This window comes from Hevea brasiliensis, chromosome 14 (genome assembly GCF_030052815.1).
Source record: "Hevea brasiliensis isolate MT/VB/25A 57/8 chromosome 14, ASM3005281v1, whole genome shotgun sequence".
NCBI lineage: Eukaryota > Viridiplantae > Streptophyta > Magnoliopsida > Malpighiales > Euphorbiaceae > Hevea > Hevea brasiliensis.
In genome coordinates this window covers 5,487,537-5,508,329 of record NC_079506.1, presented here as the reverse complement: position 1 = coordinate 5,508,329, position 20,793 = coordinate 5,487,537, and the positions used below count along the sequence as shown (strand labels likewise).

Below are 20,793 nucleotides of genomic sequence, written 5' to 3'. Positions count from 1 at the left end.
TTAAACTAATCATTCCTAAAATATTTCAATGTTAATTTCTTTCAGGTTAAACTAATCATTCCTAATTTAAATAGATTTCCTTTTGAAATACGTATTAAACTAGCCTGGAATGTAAGTTCAGGTTGACAAGGACCTGAAAATCTGACAGGATTAAGGTTATAAATTCTGTTCTTAGGGACAATAACTATAGCACTTTATTTGGAAGAACAAGCCTTGTCCCATGCTTTTCTTGATGCCTAACAAAATCCCAACAGAAATCATCCAATATTACACCCACAAAAAGAGCTAAGATGTCCAAATTCAATATAATCAGAGAAAATTGAAGAAATGGGATCATTAACCATTAAATGATCATATTAATTCATACCTCACTATCATCTGTTCCATCAGCCTTAGCTCCAAAATCGTCCACATTGATCTGTACTATGTTTGATGAACTTACAGTAGTAGAAGTTTCTGTGCCTAACAAGCTTGGAAAAGCTAGAAAACACAGGTTTGGAGCTAATTTTCTTGTCTTGTTCAAGAACATCAGCATATGGGTTTTCTTGATAAGTACCAAAACAAGAAGTAAAGAATGTTAACACAAGGAACAGAATGAGCAAATGCTTTGGTGGGTTTTGTGGTATCATTTTCTCTTCCACTGAGGAGATGAAACGAACAAAAGGTTGATATGGTAAAGTTGCTGGTATAATAGGAGATATATGCACAAAGAGTTGCTTATAAAAAAAAATTTCTTTTTAAGCTTTGGTTGTGCAGTTATTGAAGGCCATTTTCTTTACTGCTGAACTTTTTTTGATTTTGATTCTATTTTGACCTTGGATGTATTCCCTTTCGTCAGCTTTTTCACTAAGCATGTCGAGTCTTATGTTTGGATGTATAGAGTTGGTCTGTTGATTTGAATATAGCATACTAAATTTTTTTTAACTTATTATTAATAAAAATTACTGCTTATAAAAAAAAAAAGAAATAATGGACTTTGAGGAAACAATAATGGCTAGGCGAGCTTGCAGATTATACCTAGTGAGTTATAGAGGAATGGAGATTGCCACTTGTCCCCTCTCTCCCCCATTGCTATTAGCCAACTTTTCGTCAAGAGAATGAAAATGGTAAGTTAGTTATTATTTAGATTAAGAAAAGGAAAAAAAAAATGAAAAATTATAGTTAATTATCCATGGTTGCTTGTTTCTACCCGGCAAATCTGAGTTCCCTTGTTTCTTCATATAGAGCTGACTTTCCATTTTATAGTGATAATTAAGAGAGTAAATTTTTTACTTTTAATGATGAGATTTAAATTTTAATGCTTAACTAAATAGACATATAAATTTTAATGAGTTGTTCTTATCTAAATTTAAGTATACACATTATTTAAAATTATAACGAATTTTAATTAAATGTTTGCTTAAATTAGATTATTTATCATGTATTTAAAATATAAAATATATGATAAAATATACATATTTTATCTTGATTCTATGATAAATTGATTTTAGATAAGAAAAATCTACATATCCTACTAAAAAACATAAGTGTAGATAAAAGTTTTTCAATTTATCAATGAGTTTAGCTTTGTGGTGTAAGAACGGTCTCAATCGAACCCAATTATGAAAAAAAATTTTAATTTTATTTTTTTCATTTTGAAAATTCTTTCACTATAAATTAATGTAAAGCACGTACTTAATGATTGAATTATTAGTCATACTAGAATTTAACTTTATTAGGAAACTTAATATTTTTCAAAAATATTACTTAATCAAAGGTGTAATTAATTAATGTGTATAAATCATGAAATAGTCAACGAGTGATATGTAAAATTATTAAGAAAACAATTGCCCATTAATAAATTACTTATTAAGCTATTTTGGTTTAGAGTATAGAATATCCATGAATTCAACATAAACTAAATATGTATTTACATTTGGATAATTATATGATCATATACTGAAATATTAATACAATTTGTAGGATAGATAGAATTATTTTTAGCATTCGGTGTATATATGTGTGTATATATATATATATATATAGAGAGAGAGAGAGAGATAGAGAGAGAGAGAGAGAGAGGTTATAGAAAAGATAAATATTTTGTATCTGAATTATTAATTTAATGAATTCATTTTATTGATTAAGATTTTTAATTTTAAAATTAAAGCATTAGAATTTTTTTTTCCCTTTAAATTTCAAACCCGTGAATGGTTTACTTGTAACAGATTGTAGAGAGAGATTTTGATAACATAAATTTTGTTCATCATTTTTTTTTATTTATAAATATTTATTTTATGTTATTTCTCCATTTACATAAAAAAATTAAAATTAAAGATTGATATCCTGCAACTGAATTCAGTGGCAAGGAATATTCAATTGCACCGAGGATAAACGTTCCCTATATCTGTCAATTGAACATTAACACAATCAGCTATATCAGTTTCATTTTCTTCATATTCAAGATTAATACCCTGCAACTGAATTCCTTGGCAAGGAAAGGTCCTGCTGCAATTAAAATTCACTGCCACTTCTGTAGCACTTGTTCCTGTTATGTTCTTGTAAATTACATTGCTTACTTGCACAGCTGATTTCTGCCATTAGTTAGAACAAGAAAAGAGAATGCTGTTATGGGTTTTCAATTTACTATTTTTTTGAAAAATGAAAAGAAAAAAAGAATTAGTTGTTAATTACCTGTTCAGGTGGGCATGGTACATCTTTCTCACAATAGTTTTGATTAATAATTATAGGATTGCTCACATTTTTCATTATAATATTTTTAAATGTTATGTTTTTTGCATATCCAGATCCTCCCTGCAAATCAAGAAAATCAAATATTTCACAGTTATTTTCTATCGATCATTCCTAATTTAAATAGATATCCTTTCGAAATTGGTATGAGATAAATTTAATCTTATTGAAGTCATTTGCAAGTAAATATTTTTAATCTTTTGATCAATTCAATCTCTAAAATTTAATTTAATAGTATTGAAGTTATTTTCAAATATGTGAGATATCGTCCAAACTCTGAAATCAGCAGACAACCTTAATTTTCTTAATCCAATTCATGAACTTTGAAAGAAGGGTATTTGGAAGAAAGGGTATCACCTGCCAAGTCTTAATTCTGACCCCATTAGTGGTTCCTGAAAGTTTTGCTCTATCAACAGACACACCTGAAACTTCAGCTTCTGAATTATTGGCTCCTAAGCTACCAATACTGCAAATAACAACATAGAAAAAAGAAAGAAAGAAATTTAGTGTCAAATCAGATGAGGGAAAATTACATCTAACCATGCGCTGAGTAGAAACTGATTAGTGAAGAGAAAGAGAGAGAGACCTTATTCCATGTCCAGGTCCACACGTAATATTTGTAGCTTTGACATTTCTGGACCCATCTACTATTGATATACAATCATCGCCTTCAACAAATAAATTTAAACAAATTCCAATTAGAAGAAAGTTGCAGGTATTTCGATTGATTTGATTCAGGAAATTCGATATTCAAAAGTCTGTATGAGATTACAAAATACTATTTTAGATTTGTAAAGACCGTTGTGAAATTTTCTGATTAAAACACGTCAATTTTAAATTAAAATCAAAATTTAAAGGTTTATTTTTTCTGGACAACAACTTAAACAGCAATGTAAATGCATGGAGATCTTTATAAGTTTGTGTACCAGTTCCTATGACACAGTTTCTTATAATGATGTTTTGGGTGCCAGTGACATGAATTCCATCAGTATTAGGGCTGTTCCCAGGAGCGGTCACAGTGAGATTCACAGCGCTAACATTAATGCAGCTCTCAAATCTGAGATGCATTTGCTGTGCATTTTTGAACCCCAGGTTGGATACTATCAAATTGTTGCACTCATTGAAGGTGACAGCCTGAAAAATAATAATGTTATAAGAAACTAAGAAAAAAAAATCCATTTCTGGAAAAAGAAAACGAGAAGGATCATGAACTTACAGTTGGTCCATCTTCACAGGGCTGGAAAGAAATGAAAAGGAAAAAAAAAATGTTAATTGCAATTAGTGGATTTTGATCATTGTGAAATTTTAGGAAATTGAAGATTAATTTAATCAGTTAATTACGTTGCTTTTGTTGATTTTGCAAGAGTTTTCCCACCACTCCCTGCCATTGCCATCGATAGTGCCACCACCATTAACTCCAAGCTTTTGTACATTATCAAATACAATCCAGTAGCTTCTGTCATCTTCATACTCCCTCATGTCACCAGGAGCTACTATTGTCCCATTAATCTGGAATGTCATATATAAAAGCAAAATTAAGCATTATTTTCGTATTTTATACACACACACACACATATTAAACTAACCTGGAATGTAAGATCAGATTGACAAGGAACACACACACACACACACACACATATTAAACTAACCTGGAATGTAAGATCAGATTGACAAGGACCTGAAAATGTCACAGGTTTAAGGAGATAAGTCTTGTTCTCAGGGACAACAATATTAGCAGTTTCATTGGAAGAACAAGCCTTGTCCCATGCTTTCTTGAATGCCTAACAAAATCCAAACAGAAAATATCTAATATTACACCTACGGGAAGAGCTAAAATGTGATTCAATATGATCAGAGAAAATTAACCATTAAATGATCATATCAATTCATACCTCACTATCATCTGTTCCATTAGCCTTAGCTCCAAAATCATCCACATTGATCTGTATTATGTTTGATGAACTTACAGTAGTAGAAGTGTTTCCGTGCCTAACAAGCTTGGAAAAGCTAGAAAACACAGGCTTGGAGCTCATTTTCTTGTCCTGTTCAAGAATAGCATGTGGGTTTTCTTGGTAAGTGCCAAAACAGTAAGTAAAGAATGTTAACACAAGGAAGAGAAAGAGCAAATGCTTTGGTGGGTTTTGTGGGAGCATTTTGTCTTCCACTATACCTAAGGAGAAGAAACAAACAAAAGGTTGATATGGTGAAGTTGCTAGTACGATAGGAGTTATGGGTTGTCAAGAATTTTTGTCATGAGCTGAACACAACAAACGAATATATAAATGCATGCACAAGCAGAAAATTTTTCTTGAAAATGAAAAATTTCCATCATTGCTTGTTTACCATGTAACGTGCATTTAGTGATATAGATAGTTATATACTACCTTAAATGGCAAATCTGATGAGATTTAAATTTTAATGCTTAATTAAATAGACACCTAAATTTTGTTAAGTTCTTCGTATCCATTCAATCAGCAGTTGACACATTATTTAAAATTATAATTAGTATTAAGTAAATATTTGCTTAGATGATGTCCACCATATATTCAAGATTGTATGGTGAAATACACTATTTATATCTTAAGTTTAATGTTGAAATAATCTTCTTAATATGCTTGACAAATATTTCTTAATCAAAGGTGTGAATAATTAATGTGTATAAACCATGGTGTAGAGTACATATCCATGAATCAACATAAACTAAATATGCATTTTCATTTGGATAATTATATGATCATATATGCTGAAATATTAACAAAAAAGGAAATTCAATGTTGTGAAAAAAAGGAAATTCAATGTTGTGAAATCAAATAAAAGATTTACATTATCTTCAATTGAAATTAGATGGTATTATGGGTTACTTTTTAATATAAATTCATCTTTCTATTTAGGTCACATATATAGCAATAATTACTTTACTAATAAAAGTCAGAATATGAAATGTATACAAATTTGGAAAAAAAAATTGCGAACGACTTAAAAATTTCTGTGACATGTTAAAATGTTTAATTTCAAATTAAGAAATTAAGTATAAATAATTTAGGGTGTAATTATTAAAAAAAAAGAATACAATTATAAAAATAATAAATTTGATATTATTTTTTTTGCTATTATCTCTAAGAAAATTTATATAAAAAGAATTGTGAATTTACTTTAATGGTTTACTTTCTAGCCCAATGGACTTCAAACTTAAAAGGAATGGAAAAAAAAATTATTTACTTCTCTATCTATTTCATTGAAAATATTTTTCTAATTAAAAGAAAATTTAAAAAATTTTTATATAAAATAATTTTCAAAAAGTCATTTTCTATTTTATAAATTTTAATAATTTTATTACAATATAAAAATACTTTTATATAAATAATATAAGTATATATTATTAATTTAATATTATAATTAAATAATTAAAAATATTTTATGAATAATATTTTTTTAAAAAATATTTTTTTATATTTTTCAATACAAATTATTTTTTATAAAATAAATGAAGCTTTATATGAAATTTTATGTGGTTAGAGTATCTTATGAAAGCCCAATAGGCTCAAAGGGCAAGGTACAATCTTATTCTGGTCTAATTCAAAACTGAAATCAACAAGTTTAATTCATAAAATTTGAGATTCTAAACTAAACTGCAAGGTTTTCACTAATTTTAGTTTTAGTGCAATTTTAATTTCATTTTAATTCATAAAAGATCAATTTAATTTTTTTTTCTATTTTTTAAATAATTTTAATATATAATTATTATGTAATTTAATTTTTAAATACAATTCTTAATTAATCTGTTTTTTAAATTTAAATAATAAAAATGTATTAATTATTAAATATAATTATCATTTAGTGTCTGCATTAATTAATTTAATTTGAATAATTTTCAAATATTTTAGTTTAATCTCGATTTAATTATAGCCAATTAATTAATTTATATCTCAATTAATAAAAAAATATCTTATTTAATTATTTTTAATCATAAATTAATATAAAAATTATCGAACTTCGCCTATTATGTTATTATGTATTGTAACTGATCAATAAAACAATATTATTAATTATAAAATATATATTCCCCAATTTTTAATTTAAAAACATTAATGGCAATAAATCAAGACTTATGTTTACTTTGAAGAAAAATTAAAATCGTTTAGTAGAATATTTTTAAAAATATTTACTACAATTATATTTAGTATTTAATTGTTAATAATTTACTAACCCAAAATATTTAATTTCAAAATTCAAATAATGTTAATTGTTTTAATATGAAGTTATTACATATTATATTTATTAGTGAAAAATTTTATATTATGACACAACCTAAACTCTATATAAAGTCACCTAAACACAACTTTTCAAGTTTTCACTACAATGAGGTTACGATAATTAAATACAATTAAAGTTAAGATTTTAGGATTTATTACTTATTATAATTGGTAAAAATATTTCATTTAAAAATGATTGAAGTATAATTAATAAGAATATATATATACATATATATATCTTAAAATTAATAAAATAATTTAAAAAAAAATATTTACAGAAAGTAAAATCTATATATATATATTTAATTTTTATAGATAGATCAAGCCAAACTTTCATTACAGGCTGTCATATGGTGCCTCTTAAGAGGAGTTTGACTTGCTAATTATGAATTTTGTTTTTTTTTTTGTTTGAATATTATTTTATTAATATTTTTACTTTTCTTTAATCAACTTGTTATATTTATGATTAAGAAAATAAAATATAAATTATTGATTTTTAATATATGGCCATTAATGGCTATTGAATGGAAATGCCAAAGTTAGTAGTGTAACTTTTTTGAATTAAAATTGTTTAATGATTGAATTAAATTTATTTTGAGCTCTTATTAATTATCTTGGCTACTTTCATATTTTTTTATATTTTTTATTTGACTATTTTTATGAGTAATGATATAATTTAATTATATATGTTAATTAATTTATTTTTTGGTAAAAAATGGGTTATAAAAAGTGATAAAATAATGTTATAAATTTTAATAATCAAATTATATAAAAAAATATTAGAAATGATTTTTATAAGAAGTGAAATATTAAAATTTAAAATAAATATCAAAAATAATTTTTATCAAACTTGTGCATAACACAAGTATTTAACTAGTTATAAAATAAAACGATAATTTCTTGTAAAATGCTCCATATGAAATGGCTAGCTAATGAAATATAGACAAGTATATATAAATGGGTTCCATCAAATAATAATTATCTGATAATGGGTCTTAAAAAAATAATTACTCAATCATTTTAAATATTTGTCTATATTTAATTAGTTTGTCATTCTATATAAACTGTTTATATGAAATCACGGTTTCATCATATAAAACTAGGGACTTCTAAATTCTCCTTGTCTAAACATGGAAAATGATACATTTGTTGTGTTAATGTTTCAATAAGTCAAAGAATGAATTCAGAGGAATACTTGATCAAGGCTGAAATTGTTGCTTCACTAATATGGTCTCACTCTCCTCGTCTTAGCTATAAGAAACTTGCAAGCAAAGAAAAAATATCAAAGATCCACTAGGGAGATCCCTGTTAAGGATCCTCCGACCCTCAAGTTAGAAGGAGGTAGTAGTATGATAGAGGATCCTCTGACCCTCAAGTTAGAAAGAGGTAGTAGTATGACAGAGATATAGTAGAAAGAGAAAAAAAAGAAAAGGTCTAAAAGAAATGAACTCTTTTTCATCTATATCTGGCCCTATTTACAGGAAAAAGTGATAAAAATATATTTCTTAACATATTCTATAAAATATTCCTTATAAGGTATAATATATATTATATGTGATTATTTTATAGTGTATCAATGCTATAAAGTAATATTAGATGCAGAATTGTCTTGCATTTGCTCGACTTGGTAGAGAACACTGTTTCATCCTCTCCCGTGGATTGTTAAAATAATCTCTATATAAATAGCTACTCGTCTCTATGCATTTAAGTAGCTATTTAAGTATATATGATTAGCTTCCTTGAGGGAGGTATTTATGTGAAATCTGTTATATTGCTTATGAAAATCAGCTTATAAGTATCTAATGTTTATAAATTAATTTGAACCTATAAGTATTTGAAAATTTTAATCAATTACCTATTTAGTTAAATTATTTATAAGTGGCTGATAAATAATTAATGTGTTTAATAAAAAATAACTTAAAACAATTATTATTAAAATAACTAAAAATGTTATTAAATGAGATTTATAATAAAATTTTAAAAATTAATCGAGGATAATATAATAAAATAATTTGCTAAACTAGCTTATAAAGATTAAAATGAAAAATTAGGTTAAATTAAATTTATAAGACTAAAAATTATTATAAACAAATAAATTAATTTATTTCTAGAGTTTATAAGCTGCTAAAACACTCTTTTGGTAATATATATCAACAAAAAATTATATAAACTGCTAAGTATAAATTGTTTTGGTGCACATCTAATTAGTTATAGTAAGGTGTCTCTATCTTAAAATACTTGGGTAGGAGATGTGATGTATTTTCCTTTCTGGTGAAGTAACGGAAGGAATAGACAATAATAAGGGAAACGAAGATAAAACTATTGGTAAAAACCATATGCCTCCACTCCATCTTCATGTTTTCAAGAATTGCAGCCCTGCATGAATCGCAGAAGACACATATAGATTCTCGATAATGATCTGGCAAGCAATGTTTCCGGCGGCTATCTGGTTTATGATAGCAGCTGGGATGTACTCGCGCACAGCAACCCGTCTGAAGAAGAAAAAACAATATTATATATATTGTTAAATGTTAGATTATATGTATTGTTAACTTGAAGTTGCAGAGAAAGACTCGACCTAAAAAAAAGGAATTAAAGGACTACCTGTAGTGGAGTCAAATTAACATTCTTTCGTACTGAATGATTAAGATGATCGTAGTCATCAGTATAGTTGGTGCAAATTGGAGAGTCTCTCAAGGCACGTATAATGGGTGGCCAGCGAGTTATACCTTCGACGTACCTCCGCAACGACTTGGAGTAGTCTTCTAAGTCAGGCTTGGAGTAGGAGACCCTTGGAATTTCTCTACCGTTTCCGTTGTGGGTCACAACCAATGCAAAAACCATTACCACAAAAGTTGTAATGATGATTGCAAGCATAGGGAATGAGGCTAGGTAGGTGACCAGTTTCTTGATGCCAGGGAAACACCAGCAAAGAATGTGTTTAACCAGTGAAATCCCAAGCAAGAAGAGACCAAGGTCTATGATAGGGTTTGGATGGAGTGGCAGGTGCCATGAACCCATGCTCAGGCCGAAGTATACCCATGAGAAGAAAGCTGCGAATCCAAAGAGCAAAGACAAGGTGTTTATGAAACTGATGGCGATTTTCTTGCTTTTGTTTGACATTCTTCTCTTCATTTGTGTAGTTTTTGGTCAAAGTGATGAGGAATCTGTCTTCTTATATCTGCTGAAAGGTAAATCCTTGTGCACTTTTATGTCTATATATTGCAGGAGTTTCACAGTTTGAGTTGGATTCATATTACGAAGTCCATGTTCCTTAAGAAAATGAGAAAGAAGTTAAATTCAACATGATTTTCTAAACTAAAACAAGTTATAATAATTTTATTAAAGTTTTCACTAATTTTTTTTTAATTTATTTTATTGAAAAATTAATTTGAGAATAAAAAATATTTTGTTTTTAGTTTTAATGAAAATAAAATAAATAAAAAAAATGTTTATATATAAAAATAAATTCTAAAAAGTTCGCTTAAAGATATCTTTTATCAATATCAATATTTTTTTTCAAAAAAAAATATATATATATATATATATATATATATATATATATATAAATTTGTGACTAATAAAATATTCTTCTACTTGAATTGGATTAAAAATTCAAATTATTGATTTTAATATTTAGTTAAAGTTTATCCATTACTAATATCTATAAATTTTTAAAAGTCTAGAAATCTGTAACAAGTAAAATAATTGTCATTGAATAGGATAAGAATTTCATATCTATTGATATAAATATAAATTTTTATTTAATTAAATATTTAATTTTTAAATAGTAAATTTGTAATTATGTTAATTAAATAATTAATTTTTAACACATAATTATAATATTTTTTTAAAATTAAAATAAAATTTAATATTATATGTTTGCAAATATTTAAAACAATTAAAAAAATAAATGAGTGAGTAATATTTAGTGTTTAATTTTTTATAAATTTTATTAAAATAAATTAAATAATTTTTAATGAATTAATAATACTTATAGGGTTACCATTATAGAATTATTATATTAAGAATTATAATATATTTTTTCAGTATAAGTAGAATTATCATTAAAATAATATTAAAATTTTAATTTATATTAATTATTGTAATTGTAATATTAAAAATTAAAATTATTAAAAATTTAGTAACTAATATTTCATCGTTAAAAATTATTAGCAACAATATAGTATATATTTAAGCCTAAAATTATTAAGAATTTAGCAATAAATATCCATCCCTAAAAGTAATTAGCGATGATAATGTATGAAAAGCCTCTCATTTATAAAGTTATTAACGATATACCTTTTTGTTGCTAAAATATACTAATTAGTGACGAACTAAAATAGATTAGCGATAGATTATTATCGCTAATATATGTTATTGGTGACGAATTATTTATTTTACGTTTGATATTTTTTTAAATACTAAAAGTAATAAATGGTTTTTTGAAAATCCAATGTTTTCCTTTCATAGATTATATTATAGAAAAGATAAGTATTTTATATCTGAAATTAATGTGTATAAATCATGAAAGAGCCCAGGTGTGATCAAATTAATTTGGTTTAGAGTACAGAATATCCATGAATCCAACATAAACTAAATATGTATTTAAATTTGGATAATTATATGATCATATACTGAAATATTAACAAAAAAGGAAATTCAATGTTATGAAATTAAATAAAAGAATTTTACATTATCTATAATTGAAATTAGATGGCATCATGGGTTGATTTTTCATATTAATAAAGTCATGTATACAAATTTGAAAAAAAAAATTGCAAACTAAAAGATTTCTGGGTGACATGTGCCACAATGTTTAATCTCAAATTAAGAAAGTGTAAATAGTTCAGGGTACTATTGTTAAAAGAAAAAAAAATTCAGGATATAATTATAAAAATAATAAAATTTGAGTTTTTTTTTTCTTTTGCCATTATCCCCAGAAAAATTATATAAAAATAAATTGGTGATATAAATAATAAATTTATAGGTTTATTGGTTTATTTTCTCAGGCCCAATGGGAAAAAGGGTTGATTAAGCCCAGTAGGCCCAAGGCACGGTTCTTGAGTCTTGTCGCATTGATTACTGCAGGGATTTCTGATTCAGAATTGAAATCAACACTGTTAATTCACAGAAATTGGGATTCTAAATTAGACTGCAATGTTTAAATTAATTTCATTTTTTGTTTAATTTTAATTTCAGTTTAATTTAATTTGAGCTAATTTAATAGTTAATTTTTTTTTTGAAAATATTGATTTAAATTGGAACAAGTTAGTTCTATTCTGTGTTATTTCTCTATGGCATAAAACTGTAAAATTAAGACTAAAAACAAAGCAGAAAATTGTTAATAATTTGTCATATATTCAATAGCACTGAGGAGAAACTTTCCCCATGTCCGTCAATTTAACATTAACACAAGAAGCTTTAGCAAGTTCATCTTCTTCAAGTCCAAGAATGATATCCTGCAACAGAATTCCTTGGCAAGGGAAGGTCTTGCTGCAATCAAATTTCATGGCTACTTCTGAAGCACTTGTTCCTTGTATGTTCCTGTACATTACATTGCTTACTTGCACAGCTGATTTCTGCCATTAATTAGAACAAGGAAAAAAAATGCTGTTATGGGTTTTTTTTTTTTTTTTTGAAAAATGAAAAAAAAAATAATTGTTAAGTACCTGCTCTTTGCATGGATCATCTTGATCACAATAGTTTTGATCAATAATTATAGGATTGGTCACATTTTTCATTATAAGATTTTCAAATACTATGTCTTTTGCATATCCAGACCCTCCCTGCAAATCAAGAAAATCAAATATTTCATGGTTTACAAGACTATCAATTTAACCAGTGAGATTTAATTTAGTAATATTAAAATTGTTTTCAAGGATCTGCAAACTCGAATTTAAATCTTAATAGAAAACTTTTATTTCAATTCTCTAGTGGATTACTGGTACAAACCCAGAAAACAACAGCCAAATTCTTTGAGTTCCTATATGTTTTTATGATTTTATTGCCTAGATCTACTTCACTATAAACTCAAGACACCATATGGCAAGGTTCATCTATTAAATATATGAGTGTTACATGTTTGTATCTTATATTCATAGAGACCAAAGGTTGGCAAAAATTTAGATTTTTTTTTTATCACAACACTACTTGCGGCTATAATTTAGGGAACCTTAATTTTCTGAATTTAATTCATGGACTTTGAAAGAAGGGTATTTAGAAAAAGGGGTCTCACCTGCCAAGTCTTAATTCTGACCCCATTAGTGGTTCCTGAAAATGTTGCTCTATTGACTAACACATTAGAAACTTCAGCTTCTGAATTATCAGCTCCTAAGCTACCAATACTGAAAACAACAACATAGAAAAAGTAAAGAAAGAAATTTAGGGTCAAATCAGATAAGGAAAAATTACATATAACCATGTGCAGAGGAGAAATTGATTAGGTATGAAGTTGGCTAGCTATAGTTGAACATTGCAGAGAGAGAGAGAGAGAGAGAGAGAGAGAGAGAGGGAGAGAGAGACCTTATTCCATGTCCTGGTCCACATATAATATCTGTGGCTTCAACATATCTGGACCCATTGACTATTGATATACAATCATCACCTTCAACAAACACATTTAAACAAATGTTAATTATATGATACTTGCAGGTATTTCGATTGAGTTGCTTCGGGAAAATTTTGATATTTTGAGAAGAAATTTTGAAGAATTTATTTGGAATTTTTATAAGTTTATGTACCTGTTCTTATGACAGAGTTTGTTATTCTGATGCTTTGGGTGCCAGTGACATGAATTCCATCAGTGTTAGGGCTGTTCCCTGGTGCAGTCACAAGGAGATTCATAGCCTTGACATTAATACATTTCTCAAATCTGAGATGCATCTTTTGTGCATTTTTGAACCACAGATTGGATACTATCAAAATCCTGGACTCATTGAAAGTGACAGCCTGAAAAATAATAATTTTTTATGAAACTAAAGAAAAAAAAAAAGCCATTTCTTGAAAAAGAAAAGAGCAGAATCATGAACTTACAGTGGGTGCAACTTTACAGGGCTGGAAAGAAATGGAAAAGGAAAAAAAAAAGCCATGATTATTTGCAAATTTTGATCATTGTGAAAATTGAGGAAATTAAAGATTAATTCAATCAATTGATTACCATGTCTTTGTTGATTTTGCAGGAGTTTTCCCACCACATCCTGCCATTGCCATTGATAATGCCACCACGTTGAACTTTGAGATTGTTTACATTATCAAATACAATCCAATGTCTTCTATCATCTTCATACTCACTCATTTTATTAGAAGCTTTTATTGTTCCATAAATCTGGAATGTCAAGAAAACAAATTATGCATATATATGTAAGCAAAATTAAGCATTATTTTTGTATTATATTGTTGTGATTGTGTGTGTGTGTATATATATATATATATATATATACACACACACACACACACACATACATGCATGGGAGATATATGTGTTAACTAACCTGGAATATAAGATCAGATTGACAAGGACCTAAAAATGTGATAGGTTTAAGGTGATAAATCCTGTTTGGAACAACAATAGTAGCAGTTTGTTTGGAAGAACAAGCCTTGTCCCATGCTTTGTTGAATGCCTAACAAAATCCCAACAGAAGACATCCAATATTACCCCCACAAGAAGAGCTAATTAAAATGTCCAAATTCAATATGATCAGAGGAAATTAAAGAAATGGGATTAACCACTAAATGATCATAGTAATTCATACCTCACTATCGTCTGTTCCATCAGCCTTTGCTGCAAAATCATCCACATTGATCACTACTTTATTTGATGAACTTGTAGTAGTAGAAGTGCTTCTGTGCCTAACAAGCTTGACAAGGACCTGAAAATGTCACAGGCTTAAGGAGATAAGTCTTGTTCTCAGGGACAACAATATTAGCAATTTCATTGGAAGAACAAGCCTTGTCCCATGCTTTCTTGAATGCCTAACAAAATCCAAACAGAAAATATCTAATATTACACCTACGGGAAGAGCTAAAATGTGATTCAATATGATCAGAGAAAATTAACCATTAAATGATCATATCAATTCATACCTCACTATCATCTGTTCCTTTAGCCTTAGCTCCAAAATCATCCACATTGATCTGTATTATGTTTGATGAACTTACAGTAGTAGAAGTGTTTCCGTGCCTAACAAGCTTGGAAAAGCTAGAAAACACAGGCTTGGAGCTAATTTTCTTGTCATGTTCAAGAATAGCATGTGGGTTTTCTTGGTAAGTGCCAAAACAGTAAGTAAAGAATGTTAACACAAGGAAGAGAAAGAGCAAATGCTTTGGTGGGTTTTGTGGGAGCATTTTGTCTTCCACTATACCTAAGGAGAAGAAACAAACAAAAGGTTGATATGGTGAAGTTGCTAGTACAATAGGAGTTATGGGTTGTCAAGAATTTTTGTCATGAGCTGAACACAACAAACGAATATATAAATGCATGCACAAGCAGAAAATTTTTCTTGAAAATGAAAAATTTCCATCATTGCTTGTTTACCATGTAACGTGCATTTAGTGATATATATAGTTATATACTACCTTAAATGGCAAATCTGATGAGATTTAAATTTTAATACTTAACTAAATAGACACCTAAATTTTGTTAAGTTCTTCGTATCCATTCAATCAGCAATTAACACATTATTTAAAATTATAATTAGTATTAAGTAAATATTTGCTTAGATGATGTCCACCATATATTCAAGATTGTATGGTGAAATACACTATTTATATCTTAAGTTTAATGTTGAAATAATCTTCTTAATATGCTTGACAAATATTACTTAATCAAAGTTGTGAATAATTAATGTGTATAAACCATGGTGTAGAGTACATATCCATGAATCAACATAAACTAAATATGCATTTTCATTTGGATAATTATATGATCATATATGCTGAAATATTAACAAAAAAGGAAATTCAATGTTGTGAAATCAAATAAAAGATTTACCTTATCTTCAATTGAAATTAGATGGTATTATGGGTTACTTTTTAATATAAATTCATCTTTCTATTTAGGTCACATATATAGCAATAATTACTTGACTAATAAAAGTCAGAATACGAAATGTATACAAATTTGGAAAAAAAAAATTGCGATCGACTTAAAAATTTCTGTGACATGTTAAAATGTTTAATTTCAAATTAAGAAATTAACTGTATATCATTTAGGGTGTAATTGTTAAAAAAAAAAGAATATAATTATAAAAATAATAAATTTGAGATTATTTTTTTGGCTATTATCTCTAAGAAAATTTATATAAAAAGAATTGTGAATTTACTTTAATGGTTTACTTTCTAGCCCAATGGAACTCAAACTGAAAAGGAATGGAAAAAAAAATTTTTTTACTGCTCTATTTGTTTCATTAAAAATATTTTTCTAGTAAAAAAAAATTTAAATTATTTTTACATAAAATAATTTTTAAAAAGTCATTTTCTATTTTACAAACTTTGATAATTTTATTACAATATAAAATTACTTATATATATATAATATAAGTATATATTATTAATTTAATATTACAATCAAATAATTAAAAATATTTTCATGAATAATATTTTTTTAAAAAATATTTTTCAATACAAATTATTTCTCATAAAATAAATGAAGCTTTATATGAAATTTTATGTGGTTAGAGTATCTTACGAAAGCCCAATAGGCTCAAAGGGCAAGGTACAATCTTATTCTGGTCTAATTTAAAACTGAAATCAACAATTTTAATTCATAGAATTTGAGATTCTAAACTAAACTGCAAGGTTTTCACTAATTTTAGTTTTAGTGCAATTTTAATTTCAGTTTAATTCATAAAAGATCAATTTAAAATTTTTTTTTCTATTTTCTAAATAATTTTAATATATAATTATTATGTAATTTAATTTTTAAATATAATTCTTAATTAATTTGTTTTTTAAATTTAAATAATAGAAATGTATTAATTATTAAATATAATTATTATTTAGTATCTGTATTGATTAATTTAATTTGAATAGTTTTTAAATATTTTAGTTTAATTTGGATTTAATTATAGCCGATTAATTAATTTATATCTCAATTAATAAAAAAATATCTTATTTAATTATTTTTAATTATAAATTAATATAAAAATTATCAAACTTAGCCTATTATGTTATTATGTATTGTAACTGATCAATAAAACAATATTATTAATTATAAAATTTATATTCCCCAATTTTTAATTTGAAAACGTTATTGACAGTAAATTAAGACTTATATTTACTTTGAAAAAAAAATCAAGATCGTTTAGTAGAATATTTTTAAACACATTTACTATAATTATATTTAATATTTAATTGTTGATAATTTACTAACCCAAAATGTTTAATTTCAAAATTTAAATAATATTAATTGTATTAATATTAATTTATTACATTTATATTTATTAGTGAAAAATTTTATATTATGACACAACCTACACTCTATATAAAGTCACCTAAACACAACTTACATATATATAAATGTAAAGTTAAGATTTTAGGATTTATTACTTATTATAATTGGTAAAAATATTTCATTTAAAAATGATTGAAGTATAATTAATAAGAATATATATATATACATATATATGTCTTAAAATTAATAAAATAATTTAAAAAAAATATTTACAGAAAGTAAAATCTATATATATATTTAATTTTTATAGATAGATCAAGCCAAACTTTCATTACAGGCTGTCATATGGTGCCTCTTAAGAAGAGTTTGACTTGCTAATTATGAATTTTGTTTTTTTTTTTTAATATTATTTTATTAATATTTTTACTTTTCTTTAATCAACTTGTTATATTTATGATTAAGAAACAAAATATAAATTATTGATTTGTAATATATGGCCATTAATTGCTATTGAATGGAAATGCCAAAGTTAGTAGTGTAACTTTTTTGAATTAAAATTGTTTAATGATTGAAATAAATTTATTTTCAGCTGTTATTAATTATCTTGGCTACTTTCATATTTTTTAATATTTTTTATTTGACTATTTTTATGAGTAATGATATACTTTAATTATATATGTTAATTAATTTATTTTTTCGTAAAAAATGGGTTATAAAAAGTGATAAAATAATGTTATAAATTTTAATAATCAAATTATATAAAAAAATATTAGAAATGATTTTTATAAGAAGTGAAATATTAAAATTTAAAATAAATATCAAAAATAATTTTTATCAAACTTGTGCATAACACAAGTATTTAACTAGTTATAAAATAAAACGATAATTTCTTGTAAAATGCTCCATATGAAATGGCTAGCTAATGAAATATAGACAAGTATATATAAATGGGTTCCATCAAATAATAATTATATGATAATGAGTCTTAAAAAAATAATTACTCAATCATTTTAAATATTTGTCTATATCTAATTAATTTGTCATTCTATATAAACTGTTTATATGAAATCACGATTTCACCATATAAAATGAGGGGCTTCTAAATTCTCCTTGTCTAAACATGGAAAATGATACATTTGTTGTGTTAATGTTTCAATAAGTCGAAGAATGAATTCAGAGGAATACTTGATCAAGGCTGAAACTGTTGCTTCACTAACATGGTCTCACTCTCCTCGTCTTAGCTGTAAGAAACTTGCAAGCAAAGAAAAAATATCAGAGATCCACCTGGTGAGAATCCTCTAACCCTCAAGTTAGAAGGAGGTAGTAGTATGATGGAGATACAGTTGAAAGAGGAAAAAGAAAAGTCTAAAAGAAATAAACTCTTTTTCATCTATATTTGGCCCTATTTACAGGGAAAAGTGATAAAAATATATTTCTTAACATATTCTATAAAATATTTCTTATAAGGTATAATATATATTATATGTGATTATTTTATAGTGTATCAATGCTATAAAGTAATATTAGATGCAGAATTGTCTTGCATTTGCTCGACTTGGTAGAGAACACTGTTTCATCCTCTCCCGTGGATTGTTAATATAATCTCTATAAAAATAGCTACTCGTCTCTATGCATTTAAGTTGCTATTTAAGTATATATGATTAGCTTCCTTGAGGGAGGTGTTTATGTGAAATCTGTTATATTGCTTATGAAAATCAGCTTATAAGTACCTAATATTTATTAATTAATTTGAACCTATAAATATTTGAAAATTTTAATAATGACTTATTTAATTAAATTACTTATAAGTGACTGATAAATAATTAATGTGTTTAGTAAAAAATAACTTAAAACACTACAAGAAATTAAAAAAATAGCTACGAAAATTACCGACCAAATATACTGAAATTTTGTAGGTAATCAGTAATTACCGACGAATTACCGATGAAATTTTTTCATCCACAAATACTAGCGTAGGTAATTTTTACCGACGAAAAAAATGTTGTTGCTAAATTTACCGATGAAAAAAATTTTGTCGCTAAATTTACCGACGAATTATTTCGTAGGTAAATTTAAATTTTTTTGCAGGTAATCTCGTAGGAGATTTTACTCTTGTAAATTACCGACTATTTACCGATAAAATTTTTCGTTTGATATTATCCGTGATATTACTAAGCGAAACAAATTTTCGTAGTTAATTTTTATTTAATATTTTTTAATTTAGTCATTACTTTTTAATTTAATTTTTAATTTAAATTAAATTTTAAATTAAATTAAATTTAAAATTTAATTTAATTTAAAATTTTCAAATTAATTTTTTATTTTTTTTAATTTTTAATTTTAAAATTAAATATTAAATATTTTAATTTATAATTTTTTAAGATTTAATTGACTTAAAAAAAATTACTAGTGGGGCCCAACGTAGGCCCCATATATGTGACTATGCCACAATTGCTTTATGTTGGAGAGTAATTCTCCTTTTATACACAAACTAACTACCCTCCAATCTATTCTCAAACGATGTGGGAATTTCATATTTTTGTGATTTCAGGCCAATAATGGCTAAATATATATATTTCGTATTTTTTTTTTTTTTTATTTTCAATTTCTCCTTAATATTATCTACGAAAATCGTTTTTTTGGTAATTACCGATGAAAACAATTCGTAGCTAAAATTTTTTAAGTTTTTTTATTTTTTTTTTTTTTTTTTTTTTTTTTATTACAAAAAGTATTATTTCGTTTAATTACTGATGAAATACTTTTGGTAGGTAAATTTTTTTTATTTATTTAGAATTGTTTTCTCTATTTTCTTCAAAATATTACCTCTAAAAGCTTTTATTTGTAAATATTACACGATTTTTTTTAGGTATTTTTTTAATTTTATTTTCTATTTTCTCCTTAATATTACCTACAAAAACTGTTTTGTTGGTAATTACCGACGAAAATAATTCGTAGCTAAAATTTTTTGAGCTTTTTAAAATTTTTTTTTCCTATTTTCTTCTTAATATTACCTACGAAAAGTATTTCGTTGATAATTATCGACGAAATACTTTTTGTAGGTAAAATGTATTTTGTTTTTTAGAATTTTTTCTCTATTTTCTCCTAAATATTACTTACGAAAAGCTTTTCACTTTTTAATTTTTTCCTATTTTCTTCTTAATATTACCTAAAAAGCTTTTATGGTAAATTACAATGAAAAATTTTAGTTTTTAAGAAATTTTCTTCTATTTTGTCTTAATATTACCTACGAAAAACTTTTAGTTTGGTAATTATCGACGACAAATTTTAGGTCGTAGGTATTTTTTAAAAAAATTATTTTCTATTTTCTCCTTAATATTACAAAGCGTTTAGTGTTAATTACCTAAAAAAAAATTCGTAGCTAAAAGGCGTTTTACCAGTAAAAAAAAAAAAAAGCTA

At 25.7% G+C, this 20,793-nt stretch overlaps 2 protein-coding genes across 2 annotated transcripts; both read right to left on the bottom strand.

Annotated features, from left to right (window-relative positions):
• Window positions 1-1,802: 1,802 nt before the first annotated feature.
• Window positions 1,803-4,883, bottom strand: LOC110656842 (polygalacturonase-like). The gene is made up of 9 exons (XM_058135232.1): window positions 4,623-4,883; window positions 4,380-4,511; window positions 4,072-4,239; window positions 3,947-3,967; window positions 3,657-3,864; window positions 3,317-3,398; window positions 3,088-3,196; window positions 2,674-2,793; window positions 1,803-2,573 (listed from the first exon to the last, which is right to left on the bottom strand). The coding sequence occupies exons 1-9, from the start codon at window positions 4,881-4,883 to the stop codon at window positions 2,355-2,357; spliced, it is 1,320 nt and encodes a 439-aa protein (XP_057991215.1). The 3' UTR covers window positions 1,803-2,354.
• Window positions 4,884-12,346: 7,463 nt separating this feature from the next.
• Window positions 12,347-15,329, bottom strand: LOC110652512 (polygalacturonase-like). The gene is made up of 10 exons (XM_058133496.1): window positions 15,069-15,329; window positions 14,855-14,957; window positions 14,477-14,505; window positions 14,143-14,310; window positions 14,019-14,039; window positions 13,727-13,934; window positions 13,509-13,590; window positions 13,222-13,330; window positions 12,656-12,772; window positions 12,347-12,565 (listed from the first exon to the last, which is right to left on the bottom strand). The coding sequence occupies exons 1-10, from the start codon at window positions 15,327-15,329 to the stop codon at window positions 12,347-12,349; spliced, it is 1,317 nt and encodes a 438-aa protein (XP_057989479.1).
• Between the last annotated feature and the right edge of the window lie 5,464 nt (window positions 15,330-20,793).

Excerpts from the sequence above, each read along its gene's own strand:
- LOC110652512 (XM_058133496.1), bottom strand. The coding sequence starts at position 15,329 with ATGCTCCCACAAAACCCACCAAAGCATTTGCTCTTTCTCTTCCTTGTG. Across the intron at positions 14,958-15,068 it reads AAGGAACAGATGATAGTGAG|GCATTCAAGAAAGCATGGGA; the intron begins GTATGAATTGAT and ends GGATTTTGTTAG. Across the intron at positions 13,591-13,726 it reads AAACTCTGTCATAAGAACAG|GTGATGATTGTATATCAATA; the intron begins GTACATAAACTT and ends TGTTTGTTGAAG.
- LOC110656842 (XM_058135232.1), bottom strand. The coding sequence starts at position 4,883 with ATGCTCCCACAAAACCCACCAAAGCATTTGCTCTTTCTCTTCCTTGTG. Across the intron at positions 4,240-4,379 it reads AATCTGATCTTACATTCCAG|ATTAATGGGACAATAGTAGC; the intron begins GTTAGTTTAATA and ends ATGACATTCCAG. Across the intron at positions 3,865-3,946 it reads CCTGTGAAGATGGACCAACT|GCTGTCACCTTCAATGAGTG; the intron begins GTAAGTTCATGA and ends ATTATTTTTCAG.